General features: G+C 39.0%; 4 protein-coding genes, 3 non-coding genes and 1 pseudogene across 9 annotated transcripts in view; 6 read left to right on the forward strand and 2 right to left on the reverse strand.

Moving 5' to 3' along the window:
- LOC111801958 (large ribosomal subunit protein uL10-like) overlaps nucleotides 1-20,722 on the forward strand; it is a 72,450-nt pseudogene that overhangs the window by 22,705 nt on the left and 29,023 nt on the right. The window lies entirely within an intron of this gene.
- On the forward strand, nucleotides 624-4,190 carry LOC111791975 (coronatine-insensitive protein 1). The gene is made up of 3 exons (XM_023673432.2): nucleotides 624-1,692; nucleotides 2,384-2,855; nucleotides 3,109-4,190. The coding sequence occupies exons 1-3, from the start codon at nucleotides 1,211-1,213 to the stop codon at nucleotides 3,928-3,930; spliced, it is 1,776 nt and encodes a 591-aa protein (XP_023529200.2). The 5' UTR covers nucleotides 624-1,210; the 3' UTR covers nucleotides 3,931-4,190.
- LOC111811835 (transcription factor DIVARICATA) lies at nucleotides 7,395-9,147 on the reverse strand. Its single transcript, XM_023698881.2, has 2 exons — nucleotides 8,127-9,147; nucleotides 7,395-8,033 (listed from the first exon to the last, which is right to left on the reverse strand). Exons 1-2 carry the CDS (start codon nucleotides 8,519-8,521, stop codon nucleotides 7,586-7,588), a joined length of 843 nt encoding a protein of 280 aa, XP_023554649.2. The 5' UTR covers nucleotides 8,522-9,147; the 3' UTR covers nucleotides 7,395-7,585.
- Nucleotides 12,167-12,239, forward strand: TRNAR-CCU (transfer RNA arginine (anticodon CCU)). The gene has a single exon. It is a non-coding gene; the product is annotated as a tRNA-Arg (tRNA).
- Nucleotides 12,336-12,408, forward strand: TRNAR-CCU (transfer RNA arginine (anticodon CCU)). Its single transcript has one exon. It is a non-coding gene; the product is annotated as a tRNA-Arg (tRNA).
- TRNAR-CCU (transfer RNA arginine (anticodon CCU)) lies at nucleotides 12,775-12,848 on the forward strand. Its single transcript has one exon. It is a non-coding gene; the product is annotated as a tRNA-Arg (tRNA).
- On the reverse strand, nucleotides 14,004-16,287 carry LOC111789185 (sedoheptulose-1,7-bisphosphatase, chloroplastic). The gene is made up of 8 exons (XM_023669864.2): nucleotides 16,013-16,287; nucleotides 15,795-15,917; nucleotides 15,530-15,715; nucleotides 15,295-15,376; nucleotides 14,995-15,216; nucleotides 14,783-14,883; nucleotides 14,613-14,684; nucleotides 14,004-14,529 (listed from the first exon to the last, which is right to left on the reverse strand). The coding sequence occupies exons 1-8, from the start codon at nucleotides 16,106-16,108 to the stop codon at nucleotides 14,248-14,250; spliced, it is 1,164 nt and encodes a 387-aa protein (XP_023525632.2). The 5' UTR covers nucleotides 16,109-16,287; the 3' UTR covers nucleotides 14,004-14,247.
- On the forward strand, nucleotides 16,583-20,348 carry LOC111808242 (uncharacterized). Of its 2 annotated transcripts, none has more exons than XM_087127826.1 (10): nucleotides 16,583-16,830; nucleotides 16,978-17,115; nucleotides 17,289-17,504; nucleotides 17,614-17,796; nucleotides 17,963-18,184; nucleotides 18,542-18,658; nucleotides 18,741-18,884; nucleotides 19,098-19,199; nucleotides 19,614-19,682; nucleotides 19,976-20,348. In XM_087127826.1, the coding sequence occupies exons 1-10, from the start codon at nucleotides 16,666-16,668 to the stop codon at nucleotides 20,207-20,209; spliced, it is 1,590 nt and encodes a 529-aa protein (XP_086983952.1). In that variant the 5' UTR covers nucleotides 16,583-16,665; the 3' UTR covers nucleotides 20,210-20,348. The 2 variants fall into 2 exon arrangements, with proteins under 2 accessions (XP_086983952.1, XP_023549880.2); XM_023694112.2 differs by having other exon boundaries at nucleotides 16,584-16,845.

A 20,722-nucleotide genomic window follows, 5' to 3' on the forward strand; every position in this document is an offset into this window, starting at 1 on the left:
AGACTACAGAAGCTTACAAATTTGACACATAGGTTGTATATATTTTGAAATTCGAAATCAATTAAAAATCTTAAATTGATAAAGACATACATTTTTATAAATATAAAATTAAAATTTGAAGTCTTTTATTTCAAAATTTCCATATGAATTAAATTACGTGGGTGGACTCAATTGTGACTAAGTTAATAGGTGGTGACCCTGAACCATGGGTGGAGAGTGAAGGGGGTAATAGGAGTTGTTATGGGCTAAACAATGTTAAGTAATGAATTAAATTAAAAAAAAAAATAAATAAAAATAAAAATAAAAAAGAGAAAAAAAAAGGAGAAAATTTCTATATTGGTGTTATAAAGTTAACGGGAGAAGTAAAAGTAGGAAGGGGCAGGAATTAGATAGGGAGAGGAGCAGAGTAAGGAGGCAATGAGAATAGGCCACGTAAGAGAGTAAGGGCCAGTAATGAGCATCTAACGCATCTCAGCTTTTGGAACGCTGAAACCCTATTGGTGAATTATATATCCTTGTCGTTTCTTCTTTTGTCTACTTCCACCACTCTCCTCATTTTCCCATTCCCAAAAACCCCCTTTTCTTTTTTTTTTTTTTTTCTTTTCTTCTTCTTCTTCTTCTTCTTCTTCTTAACCATTCTAGTTTACTCTTCGCAATTTTTGCTCTGATCCAATCCCCACTTCTCTCAATTCTTCCGTTCTCCCCGTCGTCGATGCTTCCCCCCGCCGATCTCCGCCCTCCCTGCTCCCTCTTCAGACCCTACATCGCCTCCATGATCCGTCGGCTTCCGACTGCTGCGTCCGCTGATTCCTTCTCGATCCGATTCTCTCCTCCACTTCTCTGACTCCTCCAATTCACCGTCTCGGATCCTCTTTCTGGCATCTTCACCTTCATTCTACCGGGGAGTTTTCTAGATTGTTTTTAGTCCCTAACGGATTTTCGGCTGTCTTCTCTTTTTAACCGTCGATTTGAGGAGTTTTTGTTTTTGTTTTACACGTAGCTTAATCTTCTTTTCTATTTTTGGGAGGGGGATTTTATTTTATTGTGTGTTCTAAGAGTTGTATATCCGGCTGACTTTTGTAAGAATTTTAGTTTGAGAGATGGATCTTTAAGCCACAACTTGGAGTTCTTCATATTCTGATTCTACTTGGAGTTTGGAGTTGAGGAGTATTTTAGGACTGCTGAGTGTTGTTTGAATTAAATCCGAGTTATGGAGGAACGGAACGTTTGTAGAATGAATACGGGGATGTCGGATGAGGTTCTTGGCTGTGTAATGCCCTATATTCATGACCCCAAAGATCGTGACGCTATCTCTCAGGTTTGCCGGAGATGGCACGAACTGGATGCGCTTACTCGCAAGCACGTTACCATCGCTCTTTGCTACACCACCACGCCTGAACGGCTACGACGGCGGTTTGTCCATCTCGAATCCTTGGAATTGAAGGGCAAACCCAGGGCGGCGATGTTTAATTTGATACCGGAGGATTGGGGAGGGTTTGTGACCCCTTGGGTGAAAGAGATTGCTGATTCTTTCAATTGCTTGAAGTATCTCCACTTCCGCCGTATGATTGTCGTCGATTCGGATCTGGAGGTTCTTGCTCGTGCACGTGGCCGTGTTCTTCACTCGCTTAAACTCGACAAGTGCTCTGGATTCTCCACAGATGGACTATTTCATATTGGACGATCCTGCAGGTATCTGGCTTCCAAACCATCTTCAAGATTTTAAATCCAGATTTCATCTGTTTGTAGTTCAGGCTCGGTATCAATTTCACTGTACTATGGAGAATTTTGAGATAATTTCTACCTTCTGTTCTGGGATTTGTTATACCTTAAATTTCTGGCCATTGAAAATAATGAGATGCTGAGAACGAATTAATGTTCATTCAGGGTCAGCGATGACTAATAAAAGCTCAAACCACCTGATAGTTTCTATTAATGTTTTACTTTTATTCTTGGTTTGCTTGTTAGTATTACTATATTATTTCGTTTGTTTCCTTGTTCTTGTCGTTGTGGGGTTTCCATTTCTTTTTCTTTTTTTAACTTTTTCTGGGTCGTTGATTATATATATATATACATATTCTATGCTTTGCTGCTCTTAACTTTTAAACGTAAAAGATGAGAAGCTGAAACACAGCGAAAGTGTCTGCTAACTTACAACATTCATAAAGAAGGTTTAACATTTTGGGAAGTGTTCTAAGTAATCTTAAATAAACCTCATTTGGATTGATCCTTCAATTTCAGCCAATATATTACTTCTGTGAACTGATAATATCACTTTACCTGTGTTGTAATGTATAAAGTGACTTCTGACTGCACTGCTCATTATAATTCATCATCTTTAATGTTTCTTGTTATGTTTTTTTTTTTTGTTGCGTCTTTTCAGGAATTTAAAAACGTTGTTTCTGGAGGAGAGCTCAATAGATGAGAAAGATGGGGAATGGCTACACGAACTTGCGACCAACAACACAGTTCTTGAAACGTTGAATTTTTACATGACAGATCTTGTCAAAGTCAGATTTCAAGATCTTGAACTTATAGCCAGAAACTGCCGTTCCTTAATTTCTGTGAAAATTAGTGATTGTGAAATCCTTGATCTTGTGGGGTTCTTTCGAGCTGTTGGTTCTTTGGAGGAATTTTGTGGAGGTTCCTTCAATGATCAACCAGAGAGGTATGCTGCTGTAGCCTTGCCACAGAGTCTCCGCAGTTTGGGTCTTTCATACATGGGAAGGAATGAAATGCCAATAGTCTTCCCTTTTGCAAACCTACTCAAGAAGTTGGACCTCTTGTATGCTCTCCTTCATACGGAGGACCATTGTACTTTGATTCAGAGATGCCCCAACTTAGAAGTGCTTGAGGTATGCTGCTGATCAACTTCATTCATTTTCTATGTTTTCTTTGATTTGCCCATCTGTCCTTGCTTTGCCATCTCAGTTTAATTCTGAATATCTGATGGGGATATGTGCTATTTGCTTTGATATTATAATAGCATTCCCAATAAGGGTAGGACAAGGCGAAAATCCCTGAGCCAAGGCTTTGTGAGCAACTTTAGAAAGTGTACTGGAATCTTTAGTATTGGGTAATAATATTGTATTTTGTTTCCCTGAGCAGACTAGAAACGTCATTGGAGATAGAGGGTTAGAAGTACTTGCACGGCATTGTAAGAAACTTAAAAGGCTTAGAATTGAGCGAGGGGCGGATGAGCAGGGATTGGAGGACGAGGAAGGGCTTGTTTCACAAAGAGGATTGATTGCTTTGGCTCAAGGCTGTCTGAAACTGGAATACTTGGCTGTCTATGTATCCGATATCACAAATTCTTCTCTCGAGTACATCGGCAGGTACTCGAAAAATCTCTGCGATTTTCGCCTCGTCCTGCTTGATCGAGAAGCGAGTATAACAGATTTGCCACTTGACAATGGAGTTCAAGCTCTGTTGAGAGGGTGTTCTGAAAAGCTGAGAAGATTTGCTTTGTATCTTCGGCCTGGTGGATTGACGGACGTTGGTCTTGGTTACATAGGGAGGTACAGCCCAAATGTAAGATGGATGCTTCTTGGTTATGTGGGGCAGTCTGATGCTGGGCTGTTGGAATTCTCTCGCGGCTGTCCCAGCCTGCAGAAGCTTGAGATGAGAGGCTGTTTCTTTAGTGAGCATGCATTGGCAGCCTCCGTCATGCAACTCACTTCCCTCAGGTACCTCTGGGTTCAAGGCTACAGAGGGTCCTCCTCAGGCCGAGATCTTCTGGCAATGGCACGCCCGTTCTGGAACATCGAATTGATTCCATCGAGACGAGTCGTGGTGGTTGATCAAGTCGGGGGTAGGGTGGTGGTTGAGCACCCTGCACATATACTGGCATACTACTCCCTAGCAGGGCCAAGAACCGATTTTCCAGACAGTGTCGTGCCGCTAGATTCATCGTCCTTGATCGCTGCATAGAGCATGGCTGTACATACAACAACATCAACAACAACAACATCGACCTCTCCTTTCTTCTTGCTACCTCCCCATTTTGGCACGTCCTGTTAATAGAATTCAGTTAGGAATGTGTTTCAAATGTGATTTTGTTGTAGTCGTATAGACAGACAGATAGAGAGACAAAGAAAGACGATTTTAATGTTGTAATAAGGCTGTGTTTTTCGTTATGGAACCATGATGATGATGATTATGATGGAAGGCAGTTTGACTATTTATGCAAAGACTTCCCCTTCCCCTTTCCCTTTCCCTTTTTCCCATTTTGAAGAAGCCTTTTGGTTCTAGTGTATTATTTCTCTTTCTGAGTTGAATGAGTTGAATGGTGGGGTTTGGAGTATGGTTTGTGCCGGTTGTGAATATACGAAACACAATTTCTCTCTATGGTTAATCCGTAGAGATGGGAGGATTCGAACCTCTAAGTAATATATATTATAAACGAATACAATTTTAGACAGCGTTGTTTTAGTTGAAAAGTATAAGGAAGAGATGATGAGGTGAAGGGGACAGAATTCAGGTTGTCCAAATGAATGTATGAGTGGTGGCTTTTGGTTGAAAGGGAAAGACCCCATCATAAAGACATACACTTTTTTTTGGGACCTATTAAAATCTGAGGTCCCCTCTCACTCAATTTTGTTTCTTTTTTTATTCCTTTTATTTGCCTTTAAAATATATATTTCAAATCCATTAATCTTTTCATTTTTTGAATTTTCAATTGTCTTTTAAATTTTTTTTTCTTTAAAAGTATAATTTAAATTTACTAAATCGAGTAAAATTTTGAAATATTGAATACCAAAACCCATTTAAAAATTTTGTAAGAATTCTCCCTTTTCGTAAAGGAGGAATCTTTTGTCCATTAAACCAAAAAAAACAAAGAAATAAAGAAAATTTTGTGATGTAATAAAGTTAAATTAAAGCGCATAAACTCATTTTTCATTTGCTGTTCTATATGCTTTAACACAAATCCTTTTATATTATAAATTATTGATTTTATTTTTTCCAATTATGTTCCCATTTGACATTTATATTAAAGTTTAACTCATTTTAATCGATAATTAAATCATTTATTTTTTTAACTCAAATTCAACTCAAATTAAACAAATTTAGAGAAATGCTCCACTAATTTCCAATATTTAAAAAATAATAATAATGGAAGAAAGTAGAAAGTGGATGATAAATAATAAATGATAATAAAGTAGAATTGGTATTTTGTTTGTTTTGATTTAGTGGTACAACCATGGCATCTTTCAACCTCATATCCCTTCATCACCTTATCTTCATTTTCTTTACTAAGTCAGTAATTAATTAATAATATGAAAATAATTGTATATATGAATGATTCATTATCTCATTTACCACACTCATTATGTGATTTACCACACAAAAGTAAATAAAAATATGGATGCTGTTTATTTAACTTTGGAAGGGAAAAAAATGCTTTATATGTGCTTGGGAAAAAAAAAAAAAAAAAAAAACACACACAAAAAATTCACAATGGTTAGCATGAAAATTAACAGTAAACAGCATATATTATAATTATAATATATGGTTTCTTTATTATAGTGTTTCATCTTTATCTTTATCTCTATCTCTTGCTGTCTCTAACTAATCCCTTTAAAACATTTTAGATAACGTTACAATATTCAATTTAATTTTAAACACATATAAATCTTTCTATAAACATCTAAATATATAGAATAAATATTAAAATGGTTGGAAAAAAAAACATTTATGAATAAAATTAATTTATAACAAAAATAAATATTTAAAAAAAAAACTAGAAATATATCGTTATCGAACCAGATATCCACTTTATTTAATTTTGAGAGACAAACGCTTTTAATAGAATATACTTTATTTTATGTCAATGAGACATAGAAATGTGGAGGAAATCAGAGCGCACCTTTAGCCTTTACAAAACAAAGATGTATGAAATAAAATAAAATAAAATAAAATATAAATATAAATATAAATATAAATATAAAGAAAGATGCTTAATAAATAGGTAAAGTGAAGAACCTTGCTGATGCTACCTACTATGCCACAATTGGGATTTTCTGATAATAATAATAAATAAATAAAGGAAAAATATAAATTCTAAACCTATTTTCGTCTATTACTTTAATAATTGATTCCATTTTATTTATCAAAATTTTCCAATTTGTTGCTTTAATCCTAAATTGTACATATAAGTAATCTATTTTAGTATTTGTTGTTCATTTTTCATTGGTCCATAAAATTATTAGATATAAATGAAAATAAAAAAATTGAATTTCCATATCCACTACAAATTTTTTTTAAAAAAAGTAAAATTTTGTAACAGCCCCTTTTCCGACCCTTACTGCCCAATCGGATAGCGGACAGCTAATGCGTTCCACTTATTGAATAGGATTCTATAGTCGGTCCGCGACCCCTGGATACCGAAGGCGTCCTTGGAGTGATCTCGTAGTTCCTACGGGGTGGAGACGATGGGGTCGGTCCATGGATTTTCCTTCTTTTTGCCGCATTTCGCTCAAAGGGTTGAAGGGAGATAGTGTATCAAGCTGTTCGCAAGGGCCAACTTGATCCTCTTACCCAGGGATCCCCAACTACCATCCATGTACGATCCATACTAGATCTAACCAACTGCCCATCCTACCTCCTCTATGTTCTTGACAATCCATCTTTGTCTCAATAGAGTCTTTCAATGGCATGTTTCGGTCCTCTTCCCCATTGCTTAGAAAAAGTGAGCCACCGGTTCAAGTACAAGATACTATCATTACCGCCTGGACAATTAGACATTGAACCGGTAATCGCAACGACCCAATTGAAGTCCACAACTAATACAAAAGAATGTTTTATTCCACTCTACAACTAATGTGAGATCTCACAATTTACTTTATTGAAAGCTAGTGTAGTACACTGTTCGGTGTCTGACTTTGATAATAATGGGTCCAAAATATAGGATGTCGGGTTAAGAAGAGAGAGATGATGGTGGGTTAAAAAAGTGAATGCAAGAACACTATTTATGCAGAAGCATATTAAGCATAAAGAAAGAAGTGGGATTCAAACTCAGCTCCAACTAAGTGATTTGATCAGACATGGTCAACTTGCCCATATTGCCATTCACAAACATATAAATATTTAAGATGTTTGCTCCCCTTTTAGGCTGTCCAAGTGCTTCATGACTCAGCATGGTTTGGCCACATCACTTCCTGACATGGCATCTTCTATGCAAAACCACAAATTAAAGCTGCAATTATATCAAAATATCTGCCTCAACATCCTTCAAATTCATCATCACTCTCTTTCTTTACATCTTTCACTCCATAATGTCGTGTTCGGGAGCGATTTCGGTGTTGTTCTTCATGGTCGTGTCGTTTTTGTATGTAACATAACAGATGTAATCTATGGTTCATAAAGTGTTGAGTTTCAAACAGGAATGCAGGAAATCCAAGAACAAATGCTAAGTTTTTTTTGCTTTCCATTTCATATGGCATACATGTCTTTAATGATCAACAACAGAATCTATGAACCTTTTAATCTTCATAAACATAACATCACAAAAGAAGTATTGATTATTGGACTTGGCGTTTACATCGACCCAACATAAACACGAACATCCATATGCTATGCATCTACCTTATCTGTAAATTTGATGCAATATGGAGTAAGTTCCATAATATGCATCCTTCAGTTCTTGATGATGTTGCTCCTTCTTTACTCCATTTGCAACAATCCCAGATGGGAATGACACAACACAATCGCTATAGTTAGGTCCTAAACCGAGCAGTCCCCCGTTGGTGGCTCCTTTCCAATCAAACAACACCTTTTGATAGCAGCCTGCCTTCTCATTCTGATCCAAACAAGGCAACAGTTTCTCATTCTCTGATGCTGTGGCTTCTGTGAGATTCACGGTCGTGATGTCATGGATGCTTGGCCGTCTCTTGTCCTTCCCTCCTGATAGCTGCCTCATGAAGTACTTTTGGGCATGGCTTGCCACTTGGGTTGGTGTTTTTGAGTTCACAAAGTTTCTTGAAATGTTCCTCCAATCCCCTTTTCCATATTTCAAAAGTCCCCTCAGGAATTGCCTATAACAAAACGAATTCACAAACAAACCCATCAAAAATCTGTATCCAAACAGTGAATTATGGTATCAGAAGAGTTCATAAATGAAAATTTACTTGTGTTCTTCCTCTGTCCATGGAACCCCTTTCTTCCTTTCATGATCAGAGCCCCTACCAACACAAGATTTCCTTCTATACACATCGAAATTTCGATCATCCACGAACTCAAACGAAAAAGAAGAGGCGAGATCATAACCTGGGATTGGGAATCTCCCAGCTTCTATTTCACAAACATCTTCTTCAAGCTCTCTATATTGCTTAATCACATCTCCCACAGTCTTTCCAGGGATCATGGCCGCAACCTTGAGCCATCTGTCAGGCGTTTCCTTATCATATATAGCGAGGGCGCTCTCAAACATCTTGTTCTCTTCCTTGGTCCACTTTGTGGTTGGATTATGAAGCAGGAACCAGGCGGAAGTGGAGAGGTGGGAAGATGGGTACAGAGTCTCCATGGGTGTGGCCCGGAAGGAGGTAAGTTTGTGAAGGGTGTGGGTTAGGAGGTCATTTATAAGTCCATTTGGAAAAGGGGTTTTGATTTTGAAGTCAAGAGGAAGGGGAAAGGGCAAGAGACATTGAGGCTTTTTAGAGCGATTTTGAAAAGGGGGCGTTTAAATCGGAATCATTACGAGGGAATCAAGAATCTCCTTTCACAAATGGCTAAAGAATCTTATAAAAAGGGGAGCGACTCGCTTTTCAGAATCGAAAAGAATCATGCCCCTCGAGCTCTCAGATCATCATTTTTCTTTTAATTTTCTTTTTCACCCATTTGTTTAATGGAAATGGAGAGTTCGAGAAGGGCGAATTTGAGAACAGAGATTGAAACCCACAAAGGAAATTGAGAGTGAGAATGTAAAATACAAAAACGCAGTGGAAGAAGGAGCTCCGTTCGTCTGTAATGGTGGAAATTTGAGTACAGTGATGAAGATTGAAGAAGACGAGTTATGAGTATGTGAGGGGGAGGTAGCGGAGGTGGCGGAGGTGGCGGAGGCGGCGGAGGCTGACTTCCTTCAACTTTTCTGCGGAATGATGATAACATTCGTCGCAGTCCGTTGGTTTTATTGGTCATCAATCATTCCATTTCTTCCTCCTCGCCCATTTTAGAATTCTTCATTATTATAAATTATCATTTTTCTAGAAACCAAAAAACAATAATAAAAAAGCGACAACATTTTTTTCCTCGAAAAAAGAAAAAAAAAAAAAAAGCTTAAATTATAATTTGAAATTTTCACTTATTTTTCCTTATAAAAGATTTTTAGGAGGTAAAAACAATTGCAACATTTTTTTAATTACAATTTAACGAAATTGAAAGTAACTTGACAAGTTTAGAAATAAAAACGGAACTTTTCTCCTTTCTAAAATCAAATTGTGAGGTATAAAATTACTTAACGCTGTAATAAGAAAACATAATAGTTTATTATTATCATCATTATTTTAGTGTTTTAAGACTAAAATATACCCTATGGATGTGTTTCGACCCTCGCCGTTTTATTTCTTTTATTTTTAGACGGGTTTTTTACCATTGGTGGATACAGATGGAACACGTTTGTATGTTGGTAGCTCATGGGAGCGCTTGTAGCTAAGTGGATAGAGCGTTTGTTTCCTAAGCAAAAAGTTATAGGTTTGACCCCTATTTGGCGTGGTGTTATATTTTGGGATGCGTTTCGACCCCTACCTGGCGCTAAAGGTTTTTTTTACCATTGGTACCTACAGCCGGGACACGTTTGTATGTTAGCTTAATGGATGAAGTGTTTGTTTCCTAAGCAAAAAGTCATAGGTTTGACCCCTATCTGGCGCGATTTTATTTCTTTTATTTTTAGAAGGTTTTTAACCATTGGTGCCTAGAGCTGGGACACGTTTGTATGTTGGTAGCTCATGGGAGTGCCTGCAGCTCAGTGGATAGAGTTCCTAAGTAGAAAGTCATATGTATGACCCCTATCTGGCACGATTATATTTCTTTTATTTTTAGAAGGTTTTTTTTGCCATTGGTGCCTACAACTGGGACGCGTTTGTATGTTGGTGCTGGTGCCAGTGAATAGATGGGATGTGTTTGTATGCTAGTAGCTCATGCAACACGTTTGTATGTTGGTGCATCTCCTAACTATTGGTGCCTGTAGCTTAGTGGAAAGAGCATTTGTTTCTAGGTTACCCCTACCTGCATTCATGGACAACGCCTGCACCTTATATGTTGATGCATCACATAGCTTTGATAGCCTTCGTGTGTAGAGCATAGGTTCGACCCCTATCTAGTGTCTTGGACAGTGCCTTATATGTTGGTGCATTACATGAACCCTTATAGCCTTTGTATGTTGAATATAGGTTTGATCCCTACCTCGCGTTTATGGACAATGCCTTATATATTGGAGTATCTCTTGATCATGGACCTTTGTATGTAGAACCTCGCCTTTATATCTTTTAGGAATATGAACTCTGACATCCTTTGAATGTAGAGCCTGAGACGCTTTTGTTGTTGGCTATTTTATTTTTAACACGTCCATGGACAACAACTTCTCTTTTGGGAACATGAACCCTCTTTTGTATGTAGAGCATGACTCCTTTGTATGTTGGTGCATCTTCTGGACCATTGGTGCCTTTGTATGTTGGTAGGTTTGACCCTTACCTGGTGCTATTTACCCATGGACAAGTCGCCTTTGTATGTAGAGCCTAGGATGTCTTTGTATGTTTGTGCATCACTTGACAATTGGTGCTTGTAGCTTAGTGGATAGTGTTTGTTTCCTAAGTAGAAAGTTGTAGGTTCAACACCTACCTAGTGTGATTTTATTTTGTCCATAAGTCCATGGACAACGGCTTCTCTTATGGGAACATGAACTTTGTATGTAGAGAATGGAACGCCTTAGTAAGTTTGTGCATCTGTTGACCATCGGAAGCGCCATTGGATAAAGTGTCTCTTGACCATCGGAAGCGCCATTGGATAAAGTGTCTCTTGACCATTGGCACTTGTAGCTCAGTGGGTAGAGCGTTTCCTAAGTAGAAAGTTGTAGGTTTGACCCGACACGATTTTATTTTTAACATAAGTCCATGGGACACCTTTGTATGTTTGTGTATCTCTTAACCATTGGCACCTGTAGCTCAATGTTGGTGCATTGCTTGACCATTGGCGCTTGTAGCTCAGTGGATAGAGCGTCTGTTTCCTAAGCAGAAAGTTGTAGGTTTGACCCCTCTCGAACATGAACTTTGTATGTAGAGCATGGGCCCCTTCGTATGTTAAATACTAGTGCCTTCATATGTTGGTGCATCTCTTGACCATTGGCGCTTGTAGCTTAGTGGATAGAGCGTTTGTTTCCTAAGCAGAAAGTTGTAGGTTTGACCCCTACCTGGCGCGATTTTAATTTTAACATAGGTCCATGGACAACAGCTTCTCAAACATGAACTTTGTATGTAGAGCATGGGGTCCCTTCGTATGTTGGTGCATCTCTTGACCACTAGTGCCTATAGCTCAATGTTGGTGCATTACTTGATCATTGGCGCTTGTAGCTCAGTGGATAGAGTGTCTGTTTCCTAAGCAGAAAGTTGTAGGTTTGACCCCTACCTGGCGTGATTTTAATTTCAACTGCTTCTCGAACATGAACTTTGTATGTAGAGCATGGGGCCCCTTCGTATGTTGACCACTAGTGCCTTCGTATTTTGGTGGTCATTTTGGTGGTCATTTTGGTGCATCTCTTGACCACTGGTGCTTGTAGCTAAGTGGATAGAGCTGTTTTCCAAGCAGAAAGTTGTAGGTTCGACCCCTACCTGGCATGATTTTAATTTTAAATTAAGTCCATGGACCACAGCTTCTCGAACATGAACTTTGTAGGTAGAGCATGGGGCCCCTTCGTATGTTAAGCACTAGTGCCTTCATATGTTGATGCATCTCTTGACCATTGGTGCTTGTAGCTTAGTGGATAGAGCGTTTGTTTCCTAAGCAAAAAGTTGTAGGTTTGACCCCTACCTATAAGTCCATGGACAATAGCAAACATGAACTTCGTATGTAGAGCATGGGGTCCCTTCGTATGTTGACCACTAGTGCCTTCGTATGTTGGTGCATCTCTTGACCACTAGTGCCTATAGCTTAATGTTGGTGCATCACTTGATTACTGGCGCTTGTAGCTCAGTGGATAGAGCGTCTGTTTCCTAAGCAGAAAGTCGTAGGTTCGACCCCTACCTGGCGCGATTTTAATTTTGAACATGAACTTTGTAGGTAGAGCATGGCCCCTTCGTATGTTGACCACTAGTGCCTTCATATTTTGGTGCATCTCTTGACCGTTGGCGCTTGTAGCTCAGTGGATAGAGCATCTGTTTCCTAAGCAGAAAGTCGTAGGTTCGACCCTTACCTGGCGCGATTTTAATTTGATTTTAATTTTAAATTAGGTCCATGGACCACATCTTCTCGAACATGAACTTTGTAGGTAGAGCATGGGCCCCTTCGTATGTTAACCACTAGTGCCTTCATATGTTGGTGCATCTCTTGACCATGGGTGCTTGTAGCTTAGTGGATAGAGCGTTTGTTTCCTAAGCAGAAAGTTGTAGTTTTGACCCCTATTTGGCGCGATTTTAATTTTAACATAAGTCCATGGACAACAGCTTCTCAAACATGAACTTTGTATGTAGAGCCCCTTCGTATGTTGACCACTAGTGTCTTCGTATGTTGGTGCATCTCTTGACCACTAGTGCCTATAGCTCAATGTTGGTGCATCACTTGATCATTGGCGCTTGTAGCTCAGTGGATAGAGCGTCTGCTTCCTAAGCAGAAAGTCGTAGGTTCGACCCCTATCGGGGTCCCTTCGTATGTTGACCACTAGTGCCTTCGTATGTTGGTGCATCTCTTGACTACTAGTGCCTATAGTTCAATGTTGGTGCATCACTTGATCATTGGCGCTTGTAGCTCAGTGGATAGAGCGTTTGTTTTCTAAGCAAAAACTTGTAGGTTCCAACCTCTACTTGGCGCGATTTTAATTTTAACATAAGTCCATGGACAACAGCTTCTCGAACATGAACTTTGTATGTAGAGCATGGGACGCCTTTGTATGTTTGTGCATCTCTTGACCATTGGCGCTTGTAGCTCGAGCGTCTGTTTCCTAAGTAGAAAGTCGTAGGTTTGACACCTTTGTATGTTGGTGTATCTCTTGACCACTAGTGCCTTTGTATGTTGGTAGGTTTGATCATTGGTGCTTGTAGTTCAGTGGGTACAGTGTCTGTTTCCGAACAAGGAAGTTGTAGGTTCGACCCCTATCTAATGTGATTTTATTTGACAACATGAACTTTGTATGTTGGTACATCTCTTGACAACGGGTGCTTGTACACGCCTTTGTATGTTGGTACCGGTGCTGTGCTTGTACATGCCTTTGTATGTTGGTACCGGTGCTGTGCTTGTACATGCCTTTGTATGTGGTACTGGTGCTGTGCTTGTACACGCCTTTGTATGTGGTACTGGTGCTGTGCTTGTACACGCCTTTGTATGTGGTACTGGTGCTGTGCTTGTACACGCCTTTGTATGTTGGTACTGGTGCTGTGCTTGTACACGCCTTTGTATGTTGGAGCATCTCTTGACCATCTCTTGACCATCGGTGCTTATAGCGCATTGAATAGTGCGTCTATTTTCTAAGCAGAAAATTGTAGGTTCGACCTCTACCTAACACAATTTTATTTCTATGTCCATGGACAACCGCTTCATGAACCCTGACACCACTTGAATGTAGAGCCTCCATTGGAATTGAGTCACCAAGGGTCACTACTAATGCTTGCCATTTCCCGTTCTTCCCTGATATGCCTTCGCAGAACGAGTATCGATCTCATATAAACTGGAAAAATCTGGAAACTGAAACATAATGGATGTTTTGTTGGCATAATACAAACAGTTAGTTTCAGCTCACCAAGCTCATGTCAGTCCCTCTACTCCAAATGATCTCAGATGACAGTAAAATTTCTCAGTATATATCTTAGAAAGAATAAAGCCATCATTCATCTTATTCAGAAACCGTGCTCAGTGAAGCCAGTTCGTTTGGCTTTTCGAATTTTACTGTTGTAAGAAAGGTCTAACCTTGGAAGCTGTGGTGTCAAACTTCAAACAAGCTTCAACATTTTCATTTCTATCATACAAGTCATATAAGCTTCTGCTGACCGATTAAATTTCTGTTTTCAACAAGCAAAGAAAAGATGGTGGGGAATGTTCTTTCACTGTTTAAACTGCACCACCAACTGGCACCCCTGACTTAAACCTTGACGATCCATAGAGCGTTTCTTCGAAACGAATGATCTCTTCTTTAGACCCATAAGCAACTTGGGTCCTTTCGTCGAGATTCTCGATCACCTTGTCGAGCACAGACTGACGACCATCGCTGCTGTAACCTCCTGCTTTCTCCACTAAAAATCCCAAAGGAGCTACCTCAAATAACAGCCTCAGCTTAGCTTTGGTTGAGGGAGATGTCACATTTGTGAAAATCCCCTTCTCTTTCACAATAATCTGTGGATTCAAACAAATATTCCTACTTTTCAATCATTCCAACAAAAGAATTCCAAAGAACATTGATCCGAAAAGTCGAAAACCTGGTTGACATCAGGAACCATTCCACCAGTGTATCTTAATGTGTATTTTTCCTTCACATAGTAGTTGATCAGCTGTTGAATTGGAACACACAAAAGACAGTAAGAAATGGTTTAAAAAGAACATTAATACTCTTCTCAAGCCTTTTAGAAGTGGTAAAATGAAATGAAACCTTGTCATAGTCAGGGTTATCAAATGTGGCTCTCAAATTTCCTGGAGAGAACAGTTTTCCTTCCCCAATCTCTGTCGTCTCTTTAACGTGTTGCCATTTTCCTATTCGACCGCCATCGTTAAAGCAAGAAGTCAAGGTTTTGGATTGAGAACTGCCAGCCATTCTCTTAATTAAGAAAAAGCTTTTAATTCAGTTTAGTTGTAAAGAGTAACCTTCGTCAAGAAGAAGGAACTCATGAGTGCCAGGGAAGTCTTTCAGAGCAAGAACATATGTCGTGCGAGGACCGTAAACTCCCATGGCTGCAGCAGCTTGGTCACTTCCCTTCACTCCAGTTAACTTATCACCTGGCCACACTCCAAAGATGGTGCCAACACTAAAGTTCGTGTCAACAATACTTGAACCATCAAGCGGGTCAAATGCAACACTGAACCCTCCTGCTTATTTTTAATACAAAGTGTTAGTAGTCATTGAATCACCATTTGGTCGTTTTCTTATAATTTGAGATGCCTGACCTTCAACAGGGCCTCCCATGTCTTGAAGCTCTGGCACTTCTTCAGAGCAAGCATATCTGCATGAGTGTGAGTATCTCAAGGCCTATTCATTAAAAACATAACTTAGTACAGGATCTTAAGAGCAAATTTGGAGAAATGGATTCATATAAACTATAGTTGTCAGAATGTTCTCCTTAGAAACCAACACCTGAATCAAAACTCTAATATTGTCATTCGAGATTAATCGAAGGCTGACCTCGAATAGAAGCTTATCCGCAAGCATATCAACAGCAAGCTGTTCATCTCCAAAGGAGTTGATACAGGCAGTTCCTCCACAAGAAGCCGTCCTGACTTTGAAGGAAATGGTCCTCAAAGCTTCTCCCATGCACGTCAACAATCTGATCAATCCCTTATCAGGGGTTGCTTTGGTGAGAAACTCTTCCTACAATCACATACTCCTTTCATTATCAAACAAGCAATATCACAATACATTGCAGGCATTAAAACACAAACGCACTCACCAGACTATCACCAATCTCACATCTGGTTTTGGAAGGAACACTCCTTGGCCTTGATGCCACTTTCACTGATGACTTGGGAATTTGCCTTAATGACTCCCCAAATAGCGAGCTCGCTTTTAGACTCTATCATGCAATTTCATCACACACCCATCATCAAACTTCAGCCACACATTTCCAAAATCTTGAAAAATGGAGAGATGGGTTTCGTTTGTACATACCCTGGTGGCGAAAGGAGACAGGAGAGGAGTTGAATGCCGGGAAGAAAGATTGGGGAGAAAAACCCCACGAGCACAGCAAGCAATTCCAGTCTCCATAGCCGACCCAAGTAGTATTGGACTCTGATTCTCTCAACCTACTATTCTAATTGGACATGGAAGGTGGACATGGAGCTGCAAAGTTGCAGGGATGAGAGTAGATAAGGCGGTGAAGGAGTTTTTGCCGCATGGGTTGTGGTTACTTGAAGGGCTGTTCAAGTGGGTGAGGCCAATTTGGATCATTCGTTCATATGTGGCTCTGCTATTGTCCTGAAAACAGATATGGTCGTCACTCTCGTTCTCTATTGGCTTTGAACTTCGCTCGTAGAATTCAAGTTTTTGGGAGTTCATTATTACCGTTTGGATATTGGCACTCCCGTTCCTTTACTGCGGCGCCAAAATGTACACCAATAAATCCCGTAATAAAGCTAATAGTCTTGTACAATTAGATGTATAAGAGAGAAATTCTAATTTAAAAAATTGTGACGTGGTAGGACACGTGTGCAAATACACTTACATGAAGAATGAAGTTCGTGTTCTCTTGAAAAGGTCGAACCAAACCACAGGTGAAAGGAAGCAGAAAAAGGGTTTTAGCTCTCACTACTCTTTACTCATCCATGGAGGTCGGAGCGAACTGTAGGGTTTTGGACCAGCCCCGATTCATTTGCGCGGCAATGGGTTTTCAAAAATCTAAAGAACCCTCAAGTGTTTTTCGAAATGGTTCCTTTTATCGTAAGCCCCACAGAAATTTTGGTTGCAAAGCCATTCTACAAGATTTCCAGGTACCGGTGGAAAAGGTAGTTCTTCTGCGCTTATTAAGCTCAACTTGATGGTGTTTTAGAATTTTTACTCCAAGATGATGATCAATGAACTATTTCCGTTTCTTATATTTTGGTTGTGATATTTTGTTTTGTTTTTCTTTTACTCAGAAGAAAATCAATGTTGTAGATGAGCTCTCAAGTTTGGTGGCTTTGTCTCCCTTAGATGGTCGTTATTGGGGTAAGGTCAAGGACTTGGCCCCCTATCTAAGCGAATATGGGTTGATCTTCTACCGGGTTCTGGTTGAGGTACTTCTTAAATTTGATTGATTGATTTGTAAAATCTGTTTCTTTTAAATTTATTGTTCTTTTACAGCTGAGGAAAGATGTTTGTGCTTTTCAATGTCTAAGTGTTGTTTTGATTCTTTGTTCTTATAATACCTGATTGATCATGGACTTTTCTTTTTCCTACTTGTCATTAGATCAAGTGGTTACTGAAGCTATCGCAAATTCCTGAAATCGTAGAGGTCCCAAGATTCAGTGAAGATGCTTCTGCTTTTTTACAAGGATTAATTGATAATTTCTGCGAGGATGATGCCTTGGAGATTAAAAGCATTGAAAAAGTCACGAATCATGATGTAAAAGCAGTTGAATATTTCTTAAAACAGAGGTGTCAATCACATCCTGAGATTTGTAAGGTGGGACTTACCTTGCTGTTCTCCGTTTGTTAAAAATTGTTTTTCTTTTCTTGTATGTGTTCTTAAAACTTTTTTAGATCTCTTATAACTATTCTGTTCTGCAATTCAGGTGCTTGAATTCTTTCATTTCTCTTGCACATCCGAGGATATTAACAATCTTGCCCATGGACTCATGCTGAAAGAGTCATTAGAAAACATTGTGCTCCCTTTTATGGACAAGCTGACAAATGCAATAAGCACCATGGCCAAAGATAACGCTCACATTCCGATTCTTTGCCGTACCCATGGACAGGTTTTTGGCTGACGATATATATGGTGTATTCATCTTTTGACTGTTTAAAATATAAACTGTTTCATGGTTTGGTGCTTGTGTCATTCTTGGTCTTGATTTTTGAGTGACTTGAAATATGTTTTATTCTCGTGAACAAACCCCGAACGTGTCTTTTTTCATTTCGTAGCCAGCGTCACCTTCAACCTTAGGGAAGGAAATGGCAATATTTGCAGTCAGACTAAGTAGAGAAAGGTTGGAAGTTTCTAAGGTGAAGATAATGGGGAAGTTTGCTGGTGCAGTTGGAAATTATAATGCTCATCTTGTTGCATATCCAAATGTTAACTGGCCTAAAGTGGCCGAAGAGTTTGTAAACTCTTTGGATTTGAGTTTCAATCCCTACGTAACTCAGGTTTGTCTTTATATAAAGATTCGGTTTTCCTTTTTGACGAGAAGTCTTGTCTAGGCTTATTTATCTTCTGTTGTTCGTTTGTTATCTATTCAACTGTTCATAATACTTTAATCTACATATTTTTCTTTGCCATTTAAGTGGCGAAATGTATATAGGATGTTGTTTGTGGGTTTTCCTTTACTTTGAATAACAAGCATGTTAATCTGTTTCTGTGTTTGAGGATGTAATGATGATCTTCAGAAAACGACTTATGGACGTAAGAATTGGACATTAGATGGATAAGCTATTAGACTTACAAATAGAATGATTTGATTATTATCCTGAAATCCTAACTGTATAAATATACTCCTTTTTCAGATTGAAACGCATGACTACATGGCAAGACTCTTTTTTACCATTGTGAGATACAACAACATCTTGATTGATTTTGACAGAGATATTTGGAGTTACATATCTTTGGGCTACTTTAAACAGGTGAGTATCTTAATGTGTCTCGTCCTTATTAATATCTATGAAAGAAAAAGCGTGTTATATGATTATTTATTATTTTGGGCAGATAACGAAGGCTGGTGAAATCGGTTCTTCAACAATGCCTCACAAAGTAAATCCTATTGATTTTGAAAATAGTGAAGGTAATCTTGGTGTGGCTAATGGAGCATTGGCACAATTAAGTGAAAAGTTACCTATATCTCGGTGGCAGGTATGCCTTTATTTGGACGTTTGATCTTCTATGCTTTGAGTCGGTAGATGGTTATTGATGTGAGATGTGACCATGTAAATGTGGGCTGTAGTGTTACATAATCATGCTTTCTAAAGTTTTGTGTTAAAAATGAAAAATTTTCACTTCATGTAGGCTACTCAATGATTGTATTTAACTTGGAGGAGTTTGATGAAAAATACTTCTCTTTTGCAGCGTGACTTGACTGATTCTACTGTTATAAGGAACATGGGTGTTGGACTTGGACATTCTCTTCTTGCCTACAAAAGTACACTTCAAGGAATAGGAAAGCTTCAGGTACTCAAAATAATCATCATAATCATTATTAGTTTTGTGAAAGATGTTCCCTCTGATGGCATGTAATAAAGCAACTTCTACTTTTTAGGTGGGTATAGTTCGATTATGGGTATTTCTTGCTAGAAGAATCCTAACAAATTGGTCACTTCATATGCGGTCAAGTTAACAACTAATTTTTAACTATTGATTACATGGTACGAATGAAACTTAGAAGCTTGTTAACTGGCTACAAGAAAGCACAAATTGTCTTTTCAGTCTTATTCTGGGCAATTTCTAGCACAATGCAACCTATTATCTTCCATGCTGTTTAACTCTTGTTTTATGGTTTCAAAACATAAAGTTTCTTCCTCCTGGTTCTTGTTGGCCATCTTCTATGTGGGGTTTCCCTTTAACTTGATTACTGCTGCATTGTAGGTTAATGAAAGTCGTATCAACGATGATTTGGACCAATCATGGGAGGTCCTTGCTGAACCAATACAGACTGTATGTGTCATTCTGTACATCTCTGATTTATTGCTTCTGTCTGTTGTGCTAGTGTTGTGTAAGTTCTCCTGGGATTATTGCTGGTCATGTGTTTAGAGTTAATAATCTGTGACGAATTACTTTGGCAACCAAATGTATTAGGATTAGGCAATTGTCCCATGAGAATACTCGTGTTGCACGCAAGCTGGTTTGAACACTCCTGAATATAACAAAAGGAAAGAAAAAACGTGCGATGAACGTATATTTGCTTTCCTCGTATATAATTATATCTCATCTGCTATCCATGTCAACAGGTCATGCGAAGATACGGTGTTCCGGAGCCTTACGAGAAGCTAAAGGAATTAACGAGAGGAAAGACGGTGAGCAAAGAAAGTATAAGGAGGTTTATTGAAGGGTTGGAAATACCGAAGGAAGCAAAGACCAATCTGTTGGATCTAACGCCTCAGAGCTATGTTGGGGCAGCGGTTGAATTGGCCAGGGATGTAGACATGGCCTTGAATCTTGTGAGCAGGGGAGAGGTCTTCTAAACTCTGGGGGGCAGGCCACATTTTTAAGTATTTACAAATTCCACAGTTCTACAAATTTTGAACATTTGAGTATATAACTTCCATTCAAGCCTCCCATAATATTTATGAAGCTTAATAAAAAAGGCCTGAAGTTTGTGAAGGGAAGTGTTTGTGTATTTTGAGTGTGGTTAATTGGAGAAACTCATTCAGATAGATAATCTTTTCTACAGTGTAACTGCAAACATTATGTTCTCGTCCCCAAGTCGTGAAAAAAGTGTCTTTTAGTCCTGGTCCTGGAAAAAGAGTCTTGTGGAGGAGAATTTCACACTGATATTACTAAAGAAGTCTGCTCCTGGGTCCTGGGTCGTATTACGTCTTCCGAAGGTCTTTTAGTCAGTTCGCGTCTTAGGGAAGGTCTTTTGCGTCTTAGGGAAGGTCTTTTAGTCAGTTCGCGTCTTGGCGAAGGTAGTCAGTTCGCGTCTTAGCGAAGGTCTTTTAGTCAGTTCGCGTGCCCCGACTCAACATTGAAGTGGC

This window comes from Cucurbita pepo, chromosome 1, assembly GCF_057944985.1.
Source record: "Cucurbita pepo subsp. pepo isolate OVF chromosome 1, ASM5794498v1, whole genome shotgun sequence".
Taxonomy (NCBI): Eukaryota; Viridiplantae; Streptophyta; class Magnoliopsida; order Cucurbitales; family Cucurbitaceae; genus Cucurbita; species Cucurbita pepo.